A 13,399-nucleotide genomic window follows, 5' to 3' on the forward strand; every position below is an offset into this window, starting at 1 on the left:
TTATTCTGGCAGAAAATAAGTGGAAGTGTGCATCMAATTGTTCCATTTTAGCACACAAAAGTAAATGAAAAGTAAATTCTACGTACCACTCTTTGAAATGTATTTCGCTATGATTTGTGAAATACATTTAGTATATATTAGATTTTAGTACATTTCTTTTCACCTAGGTGTTGCTAGTGAGTTGCTGTTGTTTCGACATTTTAAGAAACAGTTTTTAGCATCTCACTTCACTTCATTCAGTTTGAAAATGAAATCCTGTTTCTAGTTGCCTCGGGTTCTCCACCAACAACAGCCTCCTCCTGTCTTCATCTTTCCCCACAGGGAAGCGGTCTGCTCTCAGCACCGGACAGCTCCCAGTATGTTCCCACGCCCCGCCCACCTCCCCTGCAGACGCGCGCTGAGAAACAACTACACACATAACACGGCACGCGCGCGCGCACACACCGTGGGCGACATCGCCTGGTGGGGTTGTTTTTATTGGGAGGGAACTGAAGTTCGGGAACATTTCGGTGCTGCTCCTCTCTTCCACGGTTGTTTTGTCCAGAGCAGGAGCGGCAGCAGCACTACACCTCTCTCGGGGAGAAGTGTTCGTAGATTTAACGGAGTTCCGAGGAATTTTATTTATTTTTTTTCGGACAGCCGCTTTATGAAAGTCTACGCTTTCCTTTGAAGCCCCCGATTAGAAATGGTGGTGATGGGGATTCCTGTCGTATTTGACGACGTAATGGCTGTAAAATTCAGGACCTTCTGTGGTTTGTATGTGACAAAGAGTTTCTAATAGCAGCACCGAGAGACACAGAGCGAAAGAGAGAGAGAGAGAGGCAGAGAGAGAGGATTTGGCGATGAGCGCAGCTTGCCAGGTGCCCGCGGTGTCCCCTCTGCGCCTGTGAGGAACCACCATGGCTCTCATCCTCCTCGCGCTGCTTCTGCACACCGGGCTCGTTCTGGGATCAAACTACGGCTACGTGGAGTGGTCGGATAACGACAGGGACGAGAAGCACCCGCCGGTGGCGTTCAGCACGCAGAGCGTCAACAAGGAGCCGCCCCACCGTCCCACTCCGCACCCGCTCCAGCCGAAGGAGCGCGCGGTGGTCGCGCACAAAATCGAGGAGGATCTCCCCCGGGTGGTGACGGCTTTCCTGCACACGGGAGACTCCTCGGCGCTGAGGCAGGTCAACTGCTCCCGGAGGTATGAGCTGAGCAGCCTGCGCGGCGGCCTCCACGTCGCTTCCCACTACTCCCTACACAGCGTCCTGGACACGGTGGCGCACGCGACCAACTTCCTCAACATGATCCTGCAAACCAACAGGTCCCGCGAGCGAACCTTCCGCGGGGACTCGGGCTGGTACCACGCGCTGGTTCAGAGCATCCTGGAGGGGGACCCGAAGATCCACCGGGCTGTGGTAACCCTGCACGCGGATGCACCGACGACCCCTGGCCCGCACGTTTTCCTCCAGGCGACCAGGACCGGAAATGAGGTGGTGCTACAAGACCTCTCCGGGTCCGCACACCGTCGCCTGAAGAACAGGAGCCCTGAGTCCGACTGGTTCAACGACTTCAGGGACGGGAGGAGACCCCAGGCGCACAGGGGCGTCCCCGAGGGCTCGGGCTCCGGCGGCGGGAATTACCTTCTGGACAAGAGCCAGATCAAATGGTCCGCACCGTACCTGGAGTGTGAGCACGGGGCTTTCGTTCCGTACTGGCTGCTCACCTTGTCTGCTGGGTTTTATGGACTGAAAAGCAACTCTGCGCCAGAATTCAGGTGAGAGAAAAATGCAAAAATATTGTTTTATTAGTAGTAGCAATATTACTGGTTCTATTATTCTAGACTAGGGTGACACTTAATGAACACACTGCCAAATCTAATATGCCGCAAAAGTATTCACACCACTTGGACTTGTTAACTTTCCGGCGCTTTAAGCACACACTAATTATATTTTATTAGGACTTTTTTGTGTGTAAGAAACCAAAAGTAGTTAAAGAAATTGCAAAGTAGGAAGAAAATTGGGTATTGTTTTCAAAACTTTAACGCCTAACAACCTGAAAAGTGTGGCGTGGAATCAACACACACCATAGGGGCTGGACGAAACATTTCTAGCTGCGGCATTAAGGAGACGTAGGAATTGGAAATGTCTTTTAAAAGAAAAAAAAATACAAGAAAGGAAGAAAACAACAACTTTGAATCAGAAAATGTTTTTATTTTATTGACTTTTTCTGGCAAATCTTTTGTCTCTTAAGACTCAAAATTACATTTAGTCTAATTTTTTTTCAGTTTAAAATATTTTTTAGTCAGTTTTTCTTTAAGGGGGCAGAATTATGTGAAATAGATTTTTAAAAATGTATATTATATTAGAATGTTATTATCAAAAACGTACATGGAGTGTTGCCTTGATTCTTTTGTTTGAGAAATCTTTGAATCTCCCATGGCAACCATTCAGCGGTAGAAAGATGAAGCTCATCCTCAGCGCTTCCGATCTTCTGCCTCACCGAGCAACCCTCCTCCGCGACTTCCCCACTCTGCTCCTTCAGACTAACCAGCAGCAATTAGCAAACACCTGGTGGAATTGCAGATCTGCTGAGCTCATTATAGGAGCTACTTTTCAGCGCAACGCTGTTAAAAGCATTGTTAAAGGGTTAATAGAAAATGTTGTGATGACTTCCTAAAGGCGTAGTGTTGAAAGGCCAGAAGTTTCTTAAAGAGACAGAGGCTCAATATAACAACTGAATCTAACATAGTTGCTTGATTGTGCTGTAAAATGCCACTATGTGGCTGGAAAACACACAATGCGGCCTCTTTAAACAAATTTTATGACCTCAATTTTGCTGCGTAGTTGTCCTGTTGACAGATTCTCCCACCTGAGCCGCTCCTCCAAAATTATTTCCGGATAGCAACGTGATAAAAGGAGCCCAGGGACTCTGAACGTATAACTCATTGCATATTTGACAATAAATAATGACAGTCGATGCAGACATGACCCTGCAGGTTTTTAGCCCTGTTAACAGATGGGAGTAAAGACATCTTCACAGACGCCAGTAGACCCTCTTCATTCAACAAGCCTACCTGTCAAAGCACAGCTGTGCTGCCTGTAATTTAATGAACACTAGAGGATTTATACAGCGTGTCTTTATGAAGGCGTCAAGCTTAGCTGGTTGTGGACGAGGGGAGGAGGTGCAGAAGAGGGAGGGCAGCACTTACACACAACCGGCTCGTATTTCAAGCCTTCAGTCTAAGAGCGTCTTGAAACAATCGATAGAATCATGAATAAACAATGAAATATCAGCAATTCAGAGCCACTGTCTGCTGCATCAGTGAGCAGAGGTGTGTCCTTCACCTGTCTGTGTCAGTATGATAATTAATGATTAATTACAAAGTAATCTCAGCTAAATAAGTATTTAAGATTTTTGTGGCATTAGTGGCCCTTTATTTGGTGTTTCAGACAGAAAACAGGTAAAGAGAAGATACATTTGGGCCAATATTAACAACTGATATCTTTTACCACCTTGTTGTGGACAGTGAAAGTGAAAACTAAAGTGATGCAGCACAGGATTGTGGGTAGTTTAACTGAAGCAGAAAAGCATTGGTGAAGACAGCAGTGTGCTTGTTTTTTCCACAAAGGGTAGAAATATATACAATAATGGTGAATATTGGTTATCGGCCGTAACAGCAATATTAAAATCACATATCAATACCGACCTAAATTTTTATATGGCTGCATCCATAGAAGAGAGGAAGAAATGTAGCAAATTCCAGACAGGAATGGTCGTAGATTTTACAATTGAAGAAAATCATACAAAATGGTAGTGAATGTGGAGAAGCAGGATGACATGGCTGAATTGAAAAATAAGCCAATCCAGCAGGATGCAAAGGTGAAATGAAACCTGATCTAATGAGCCAGTAAACAGAAAGAAACAAACAAATCCAAAATACAAACAATCAGACTAACGTTACTGATACCTAGGGTACACTAACATCTCCCATAATGAAAAAAACTTCTGATTAAAATATGGACATAAGTGAAACCAAAAGACCAAACACCAATGGATCGTACCTAACACATCGAGGAACAACATATAACATCCGCTCTGTCGCAACATCACTCGCTGTTGAGATGTTCGCAAATCTTTTCAAATCAACATTAAACCTAATTAACTCTCATACACACAAACTAGTCTTTACTTTGGGGAAGGCATTCAAACCAAGAAGTTCTGTTTCACGTCTAGGCAAAAGTAGATCCGTCCATCCGTTTAGCAGATCCTAAAAATGCTTACCTGGATTAAACTCTGGAATAATAAATTGAACGAGTTGATCTCCACTCCTTCCTCAACAAGAGAGTTTTATTCTGCTGGCATAGCTTCCTGTCATCAGGGAATATAGTCTCTGTAAAGTTAAGAGCTACTTGACATTGTTAACATCCATCTAAAAAGCAGAGCCTCAGGTTTTTCAGCAGAACATTGTCTGAATTATCAAGCTGCAGGCATCGTCTTACCTTATCTCCATACAGTGCGTCCCAGTGCCGTGTTATACAGAGTAGGTGAGTAACATGCTTGATTAGGGACATTCAGATAATGTAAAAGTTATTACGACTCTTGAGAAGGGGTTGTTTCCATAGATCCAGGTAGAAGTTCGTACCCTGAAACGATTGTAATTTCAGTGAATCGTGTTTCGACTAATTACTGACTGAGGGGATTGAATAAAAAAAACACATCACATATTTAACTGTAGACAGCCTGAAAACAGTATTTTTCATTTTCATTCTACTTTATAATTATGCAGCAGAAAATTATAAATTTCCAGAAAATTCCCTACAAAACCAAAAGGTAAAAAAGCTCCAGGGATATGAACATTTCATTGAAGTTGCAGTTTGTAATTTTCATTAAAAAAAAAAAAAAAAAAAAAACCCCGAGGATAAAAAATTTTTTAAGTAGTTTTTTTTTTTTAAAAAAAAAAAAAAAAAAAAAAAAAAAAAAAATATATATATATATATATATATATATATATATATATTTACATATCTTTTAAAACTGTCACCATGTTGTGATAGAAACACACATACAGAGCYAGGAGGAGGTTCTTAATGCTGTCAATCAATCTCATGTACTCGCTGCTAAATGTGCTGAAGGTGGATAAACTAATGACGGTTAATCCGCCGTCATCGGTGGCTATGCTAACTAGCAGTAGCATTCACAACAGGATTTGAAAAGCTGTAGCGGTACCAGAGAGCAGGGGATAGAGAGGGGGCAGGGCGAGAGTGATTAGCAGTGCCACACGTGATTGATTGTGATTGACAGCTCTAAGCCCCGCCTCCTGACTCTGATTTTTTGTTTCAAGTTAGCAGGAAAGTACTTTCTTTTCGTAATGAAAAGAAACTCATTCTCTTTTCATGATAGAAAATAACTTTAATGAGAAATAATTTCATTAAAGTTCTTTCTTGAAAAGCAGGCAGAGAAGCTACATTTTTTTTCACAGATTTTTTCCTACCAGGGTCCCATCATAGTCAAAGTTTAAACAAATATTTAAAAATATATATATTATTAACAAAAATTAAATGACTACAGTTACAACAGGATGGCTAGTGAAGTCTTAACTGCAGCTGCAGAAGACAAGATATGTGAGGGAGTCACAGCCAAATGTGGTTTAAGTATCTTTGCTTTACCACTGGTTCTAGCTTTTTGGGGGAACCCTGCTGATGTTTCTGACTGCTACTTATGAGTAAAGCATATTTCTCGAAACCCACATGTGGTTTCAAACTGGCTGCAGCAGCTGTGCCTCACTCTGATGTCTCCGGCTCGTCCCCGCAAATTATGAGCGGCCTGTCTGGGACGTCGCACAAATAAAACAGCTGCAGCGATGGTGTTTATTACCCTGGGAGATGTGAACAACCTGCTTGCTTTATTTTATCCCGAAGACATCTGGAAAAACAGGGTGATTAAGTACTTAAAGCAAACAAATTCATTATTAAATCAATTGTCTTGTTTTGCCTCTGCCAAGAAAGGGCTGGCTGAGTTCAAATGCTTTTGGCATTACACAAACTGGCATTTAGAAGCAGAAAAGTCAGGCATTAAATCTAATTTGTGTAGTTCCAGGTCAGTGTAGAGAGAGTGCAGCTATACAGAGCAGTAATGCAGTAAGACACTGCATTTTTAATGGGGAGATTTTGAAGAGAAAGGGTTTCCTTTTTCCAATTAGATGAAAGAATGAAAATTGAGGAAAAAAAGTTAAACACTAATTTTTTTTGCAGCATTTTGGAGCATTAGAACATAGAGAAGATTGTCAGGATCTGAGATTGTTTGAGTTATTTTAGAGTTTGTTTCTTTGTCTCTTTGTCTCTTGGTTTCTGAGTTTCAGAAGATCAGCCTTATTTCTGTTTTTACTTTAGTTCAGTCCTTTCTTTTCGTAATGATTCTAGTTTATATTTATTTCTTGTGATTAGTTATTCTTTTTTACTGTAGTTTAATTATGTTTCTTGAATCTTTTATTTAGATTCATTTTCCTAGTTCCCCTGTTGTATCGTCTCCCTCGCCCCAGTGCCATTTTCTCGCTCTCCCTCTCTCTCTCCTCACACCTGCAACCTGTTAGTCAATTACTCTGGTCTTTTGTTACAGTATTCACACTCCCAGTATTTAATCACCTCTCTCTCATTCCTTCTCACCAGTTTCTCCTGTTGAACCTCGTCCGGATTATTCTGCTGGCTTTTTGTTTGACTCTGGCTCCCTGTGTTCCTTGTGATTTTTGTGTGCTTTTTTGTTTGTGATTTTTATTTCATTAAATCGTCGTCATCTGCTCAATGTTCCAGCCGCTCTGCGTTTGGGTCCTCTTTAAACAACATATTATTTGTTGTTTTAAAATGTCCTTATGAGCAATGCATACAGTTGAAACCAGAAGTTTATATACATCAGATAAAAAGACTCGTAAACCTTTTTTGTTTCACTAACAGTTAATCAGATCAAACTTCTCTTGTTTTATTTCCATTCCAATGATTCTTGGTGCAGCAGGTGAGGAGGGTTTATAGGTTTTTCAATTGGTTTGGTTTGTTTGACAGTGTAGTGTAAAAGCGAACCTCACCAGCTGCAAATATAACAAGTGTTGCAACTTTGGTCTCAAATCAAACCGAGTCTTTCAGGCGTGAATGCACACTTCTAACTGAAAAGATTAGGGTTTAACCTTTCAAGGCAAGCAAACATTGACAAAACAAAAAAAAACACAGAAGTGAGGTCAATTATTGGGCTGTTTCCTTTGTAAAATTCAACAGAGAAAGATTCACGTGTTTAAGAGCTCTCAGAATAAGCTGTAAGGTCAGTAGCCAAGCGGGGAAAAAGCACACCACGACAAATTGAGCTCAGTGCAAAGAAGTTGCCAGAAGTGTCACACTCCCATCCTCTCTTGACTTTCTGTAATCCATTGGTCTCTGCAGCTTCCTCCGCGCCAATCCCTGGTCTTCAGATGAAGCTCCTAAAAATAGAAGCTAAGTCGGGTTTGGATGGAACATCACGAGCCGTTGCCTAATTCCACCACGTCTTCTCCACCCCGAATCAGCCTCCCTCTGAGTCGGCTTCACACGGACAGACCTTAAGGCTCCGTGAAGCCGATCAAAATTCAAGCGGAGACGTTTGGGTTTGTTACGAAATGTGGAGGCATTACCATGAGGAAGAGAGAGTGCCTCGAGGCGTTGCTAAACACAGATTACTCAACATTCAGGAGCGCTGTTGAAGGTTGAAATGATTGCTTCTATCAGGCTCTCTGCCAAGTGCCGGAGCTGACTGGAAAGGTGCAACAAACAGCAATCACGGCTCTTTCAGAAGCGAAACGTAGCTCAAACCTTTGAGTAAAATGTAGCAAATGCTTCTCTGGCAGACTTGGTAAAGTTGGACGGGCAGCGAAATAATAAAGAGCAAACCAGAGGAAGGTCTAACATGTTCTGCAGAGACTCGTACGGCCGTACTTCGTGAAACCTGTGCAGTATTTTACCGTCCAATATCAACATGTTTTTTTTTGTCTTTCTCGATGAAAGATAGCGACTATCGTGTCTTGCCATGGTTGTTTGTTCTTGTTCCGAGCAGGCAGATGGAGATAACAGGTGTCAGGCTGCACATCACAGTAAAGGATAGCGAGAGTGTGTGTGATTGTGCAGCCTTTCTTTGTGATGGGGAAGGAGACAGCAGAGTGTAATCACAGAAGATTGAGCATCCTGAATAAATGTTTGTGTGTGAAGAAAGAGAGAGACAGAGAGGGGGAGAGAGAGACAGTCACGGACGGATATAGAAACCGGGCTCGGCTCCAAACCCAGCAGGTTAGACGGAAAACGTTAAACTGAACTAAACTCAGTCGGTTATATAAGCAGGCCGAGGTGTATCACTCAAGCTTTTTGGGAGAGTTCAAGATGTTGCAAAGGTTTTCATCCTCCGTGTGCAGAAATACTTGTTTTATCGTCCTGAGATGTAAGAAACAGGACTAACAGAGACTTTATATGGGAGGAATTGTGTAAATCAACTTTTTGAACTTTATTTCACACTATAATGTTATTACCTCATCAGAAGCATGCAAAGAGTGTTGCTTTGATTCTTTCATGCTTCTTTGAGAAATCCTTCAATCTCCCATGGCAACCATTGGAGGGTGCCTAAATGCTATTTCTCCATGCGTTTCCTACTAAGCTCCTCCAGACTAACGACAGCAGCAATTAGCAGGCCTGCTGAGCTCATCATAGAAGCTAATTCTCAGTCCAAAGCTCCTACGAATGGTTGTAAACGGCATCACGGAGGAGCATTGTTGTGATGACGCGCTGAAGGCGGAGTGTCGGGAAAAAGCAAGCGCTTCTTAAAGAGACATATTCCAATTTCAAGGTGTCAAACTGCAAAGTCAAATGCCTTTTAAGTTATCTTTGACACACAGCATTTTTATAACAATTGAAGGTAACATAGTTACTTCATTGTGCTATAAAACGGCAGTATGTGAGTGGAAAACGCATGACTGCACAATTAAATCTGAAATTTTGCTAATTCAATTCAATTCAATTTCAGATTGGTTTTCATGTTTGGAGACACTGAAGGAAAAAGGCATAACAGCATCCCAAACTGTGAGGTACAGATGCTGGCATCTTTATTTTGAGTAGAGGTTTTGCTTTAGGAGGGACTGGTGCACTTCATAAGTTAGATGGCATTATGAAGAAAGAATATTATGCAGAAATTTGGAAGCAACGTCTCAAGTCATCAGCCAGGAAGTAAAAGTTTGGACATAGAGGGTCTTTGAAGTGGAAAACGACCTTAAGCATACCACCAGATTAGCTACAAAGTGACATATGGGCAACAAAGGCAATGCTTTTGAGTGGAAAACACAAAACTCTGATCTGAGTTGCTTTATGGAATGTAAGCAAACTCTTGCTTGTAGGATCATACCCAAAACATTTGACCTACGTTATGTAGTTTAAAAGGTAGCCTTAAATTGAGCAAAATTATTTAAAATGATTTATAGTAACTCTGTTTGGCCTAAAGCAGGAAGTAAATGCCTAATAGTGAGAACAAAACATATGTTTTTACACTGTATTTACATCTTGAGTTATATTTCCATATATTTTAGCCACTATAGAACATTTTGACTCTGTGTGGATCAGAAAAACCCACAATAAATTAAAACTGACCCCTTTTTTCTGCAAAAATCCTTGAGGCTGTGTGTTACACAATCACTCCACCTTGGAAAAATCAAAGCCCAAAATTTCACTAAACATGTGGGTCTTTAAAAAGCCCACAGAGAAAAATGCAAGGAGGAAATGTGTAGGAACAATCAGTTTGCACAATTAGACATTTTGCTTTAATTGACAAAGCATGCTCATCAAATTAGTATTCTACCCCCGCCCCCATAGACACCAATCCCTTAAAAAAACATAATATTTTTAGTAAAAACACACAAAACATTCACAGCAAAGACGTTTCTAAATCATTTCTAAAGTGTTGAAGCTGAATCTTCTAAGTGATTACAGTTAGCCATTGTTAGTTACATCAGAAGATTACCTAGCGGAAAATCTAATTTAGTCTGACTCCGGTTTTTATTCTCGAATGTTTATCTCTGCTCTTCATCATCTTCATCTCCATCGCTCTGCATTTCTTTCCCATTTGGATCCACTTCTTTCAATTATTGCTGCCTCCACCAGATTTGACCTGACTTCCTCTGAGAGCGGCTCTTCCCGTTAATTTCCTTGTCTTTCATTCTAGCCTCCTGAGTCTCTGCGTTCTCCTCTGGCCTCTTGTCCCTCCTGCGATTTATCTAATCTGATGCAATTTTGTCGGCTCTTCTTTGTCTCCCATGGTTCACTTTGTCCTTTTCCCAGTCTACCCTTTCATGTCCCTCAATTATTTCTCGTCTCATCTTTTATTTTTTTACTCTTACAACACTAATCTGATTCAGCATTCTCATTTTCATTTTTATATGTCCTTTAATCCGACTCCCCACTGATTTCCATGCAGTGATTTACATTTCCTTTTTCCGCTCTTTTTCCTCTCATGCCTTTTCTCTTCCTGTTCTGCTTTTTTTTTTCGTCAACAGGGGTGTTATTCGTGTGGATGTGAACCTTCAGGATGTGGATATTGACCAGTGTTCCAGCAGTGGCTGGTTTGCCGGGACTCATCGCTGTAATCTCACCAGCATGGAGGTCAGTGTCTGCAAAACAAAAAGTTGGAGGGCTTCTTTGTTTTACATTTTCTTGCTACAATGTAGCTTTGGTTGTGTGCTTAGATAATTGAATATTTCAGCGAAACTTTTCACATGCGGATACTGAAACCTAACTTAGCATAGACTTGCTTTTTTGGAAAAAAAAAAAATGCTAGTCACTAAAAAATTCAAGATAGCTGCCGTGATCATCAAAGAAAATATATCTTTTTGTTAAATTTGCCAATATTTGCTACATATGAATATTTTTGGTGTCGAATCAAACATTATTCAACCCATAGAAGTCATATTTACTGATACTTTTATAATTGTTCACGATGGCCAGTGGCCACCATGGTTGTCATGGAGAAATAACTTTGCACTAACATCACATGTCGGATGAATGTGTTTGGTGTCAAATCATTGCTTGCATATTTTGAACCATATAAATCATATGTATTTTCTTGACTTTTTGCCCCCATTGTCTGGTGGACATTTTTCAAAATGACCACAATGATTGCAACGGAGAACATACGTTTGCAATAGAATCGTAAAAAAATTTGGTTCACTAACCACTAATGGGCTAAATAAAAATCTTATCCATGCTCAACAGCTACACACATAAAATAAATGATCAKAAACTGATGCTAAATCCCTAAACACATAAAATTAGCAGAAGTCGGTAACGCTAAGTCGGTAAACATAAAAAATAAGCTCCGCTAATGCTAAATTGCTAAACACATCAAAATATTAGAAGAAGCTAATGCTAAGTGCTAAGATGTCTATTTCTGTGTCACACATATATCCATCTCCTTCCAGCTGGTGACTGGTGTGACACTTGCAAAAAGGAAAGCTCTCAGTTTCTGCTTTTGCTACATATTATTCCTTTAAAGCTGTATGAATAGAATGACCACAGTCAAAAACATATGTGGCATAAAATTCATCCAAATGATGAAAATGGGCAGCTTTTTATGTCAATAATTGGTTTAAAAGGCTTGAATTGTAGCAATCTTGATAAATGGCTGTCACTCTGAAATTCAATTGTCAAATGGGAAATATAAAAAAAATACAACCGTAGGAGTAATCATGCTAGTTTTTATGCTTGTATCGACAGTTGAAATACTTTTACAGTAACATGCTGCACCTTTTTGTCCTGTTGAAGCCTGGCTTTTCTGCAGGATGTAACAGAAACATCCTGTATTCAGTTTTCTCTACCTTCAAATCACTTCTAATGGCTTTGCACAAATGACGTCTGAAGTACCAATGTAAAAGATCGCTTGAATACAAATTCACGGCACACCTTTTAGATTTTTTTTTATCAGGGAATATAAATACATTTAGGCACTTTGAGCCAGGTCAATTTGTCATAATGTTGGATCTTTTTTTTTAATTCATGCTCAGTCATTTTTGTTCAAGACACCTTGAACATGATGCTTTGAATCAGAAAAGTCCAATATATTGAGCAAAAGCTTAAAAAGGACATTTTATTGTAGCTTTATTTTTTCTTTTTGCTTCACACCACTTTGCTCACTTTGAGAGCACCAGCTGAAAGAGGAAAGCCATCATTCTGCTCACGTAAAATGTGAAACCATGAAAGGCTGGGTAGGGTGGAGGCTTTAAAGAGCTTTAAGATGTGCTCCTGAAATATTTTAATAATCAACACCGTGCTTTGATTTCATCAAGAAGGTGCTTTTCTGACATAATGTTCTCTAAAAGGTGCTTCACTAGAGTGTGTGCCCTGTTTTCTCCCTAACCCCACTTAAGAAACTAACAAAATATCAAGTTAAAAGTTGTGATGTCTTAATAAGTCACCACCTGAATTAATTATTTTTGGCATACACAGAGCCGATATGGGCATGAACGTTTTTTTCATTTGATCACATTACAAAAGCAAACAAAATGTGTTTTGTTGGCATTTTATTTGACAGTATAAAGCAAAATGAGGCATCATAGTGAAGTGGGAGGGTCAATTCTATTCATTTTATTTTAATAGCGCCAATTTGCAAAAAATAAAATAAAAAATGATAAAAAAAATAATAAAACTAATAACTAAACTAAAATAATAAAAGAGCAGAATGTATAAAAACACTATTCAGTATCTGGAATAAAACCAACGCTATGTATAATCCTGAACACACCATCCCTGTGGTGAAATCTGGTGGTGGCAGCATCATGTTGTGGGTATGCTTTTTTGTCTGACAGGGTCAGGGATAACATGTGGTCAGATTTGGTGTGATGAAGACCACAGCCAGATACAAGATTTTCTTCCGGGCTGCAATGAATGTTTTTGAACAAAGTATTTCATGTGTTAGAGTGGCCTAGTCAAAGACCAGATCAAAATAAAATTCTGAATCTTTAGGAGGATTTGAGAATTGATGGTCACAGATGATTACCATCTGATCTGACTGAGCTATTTTCTAAATCAGAATGAACAACATTTCCGCCTCTGGATGTGCAAAGCTGGCAGACAGGGCCGGACTTAAAGCAATGTGAGCCCCTGGGCCAGAGCCAGTATTGAGTTTTGGTGCCTTGTGCACTAAGGAAAAATAATTTTACTGATGCAGAATACAGGTAGTCCTGTACATCAGCATATAGAAATAGGTAGCCAATAACTCCGTGTTGTCACTATAACATTATAATTTTCAAATATTTAGATATTGTTTATATTAGTACAAATCCCAAAAAATATTAATAAAACTCACATAATTTGCACTCAGTAGTATTATACTAAGTCAAATATTTGCATATATATATATATATATA

The 13,399-nt window shown here is 40.1% G+C and overlaps 1 protein-coding gene across 1 annotated transcript in view; it reads left to right on the forward strand.

Annotated features, from left to right (window-relative positions):
- Window positions 1–427: 427 nt before the first annotated feature.
- Window positions 428–13,399, forward strand: part of gpr158b (G protein-coupled receptor 158b) — an 80,730-nt gene continuing 67,758 nt past the window's right edge. The window contains exons 1-2 of the mRNA XM_008433114.2: window positions 428–1,762; window positions 10,535–10,640. Coding sequence (XP_008431336.1) covers window positions 900–1,762; window positions 10,535–10,640 — 969 coding nt within the window. The 5' untranslated portion in view covers window positions 428–899. The remainder of the gene's footprint in view (window positions 1,763–10,534; window positions 10,641–13,399) is intronic.

Source organism: Poecilia reticulata, linkage group LG17 (assembly GCF_000633615.1).
Source record: "Poecilia reticulata strain Guanapo linkage group LG17, Guppy_female_1.0+MT, whole genome shotgun sequence".
Taxonomy (NCBI): domain Eukaryota; kingdom Metazoa; phylum Chordata; class Actinopteri; order Cyprinodontiformes; family Poeciliidae; genus Poecilia; species Poecilia reticulata.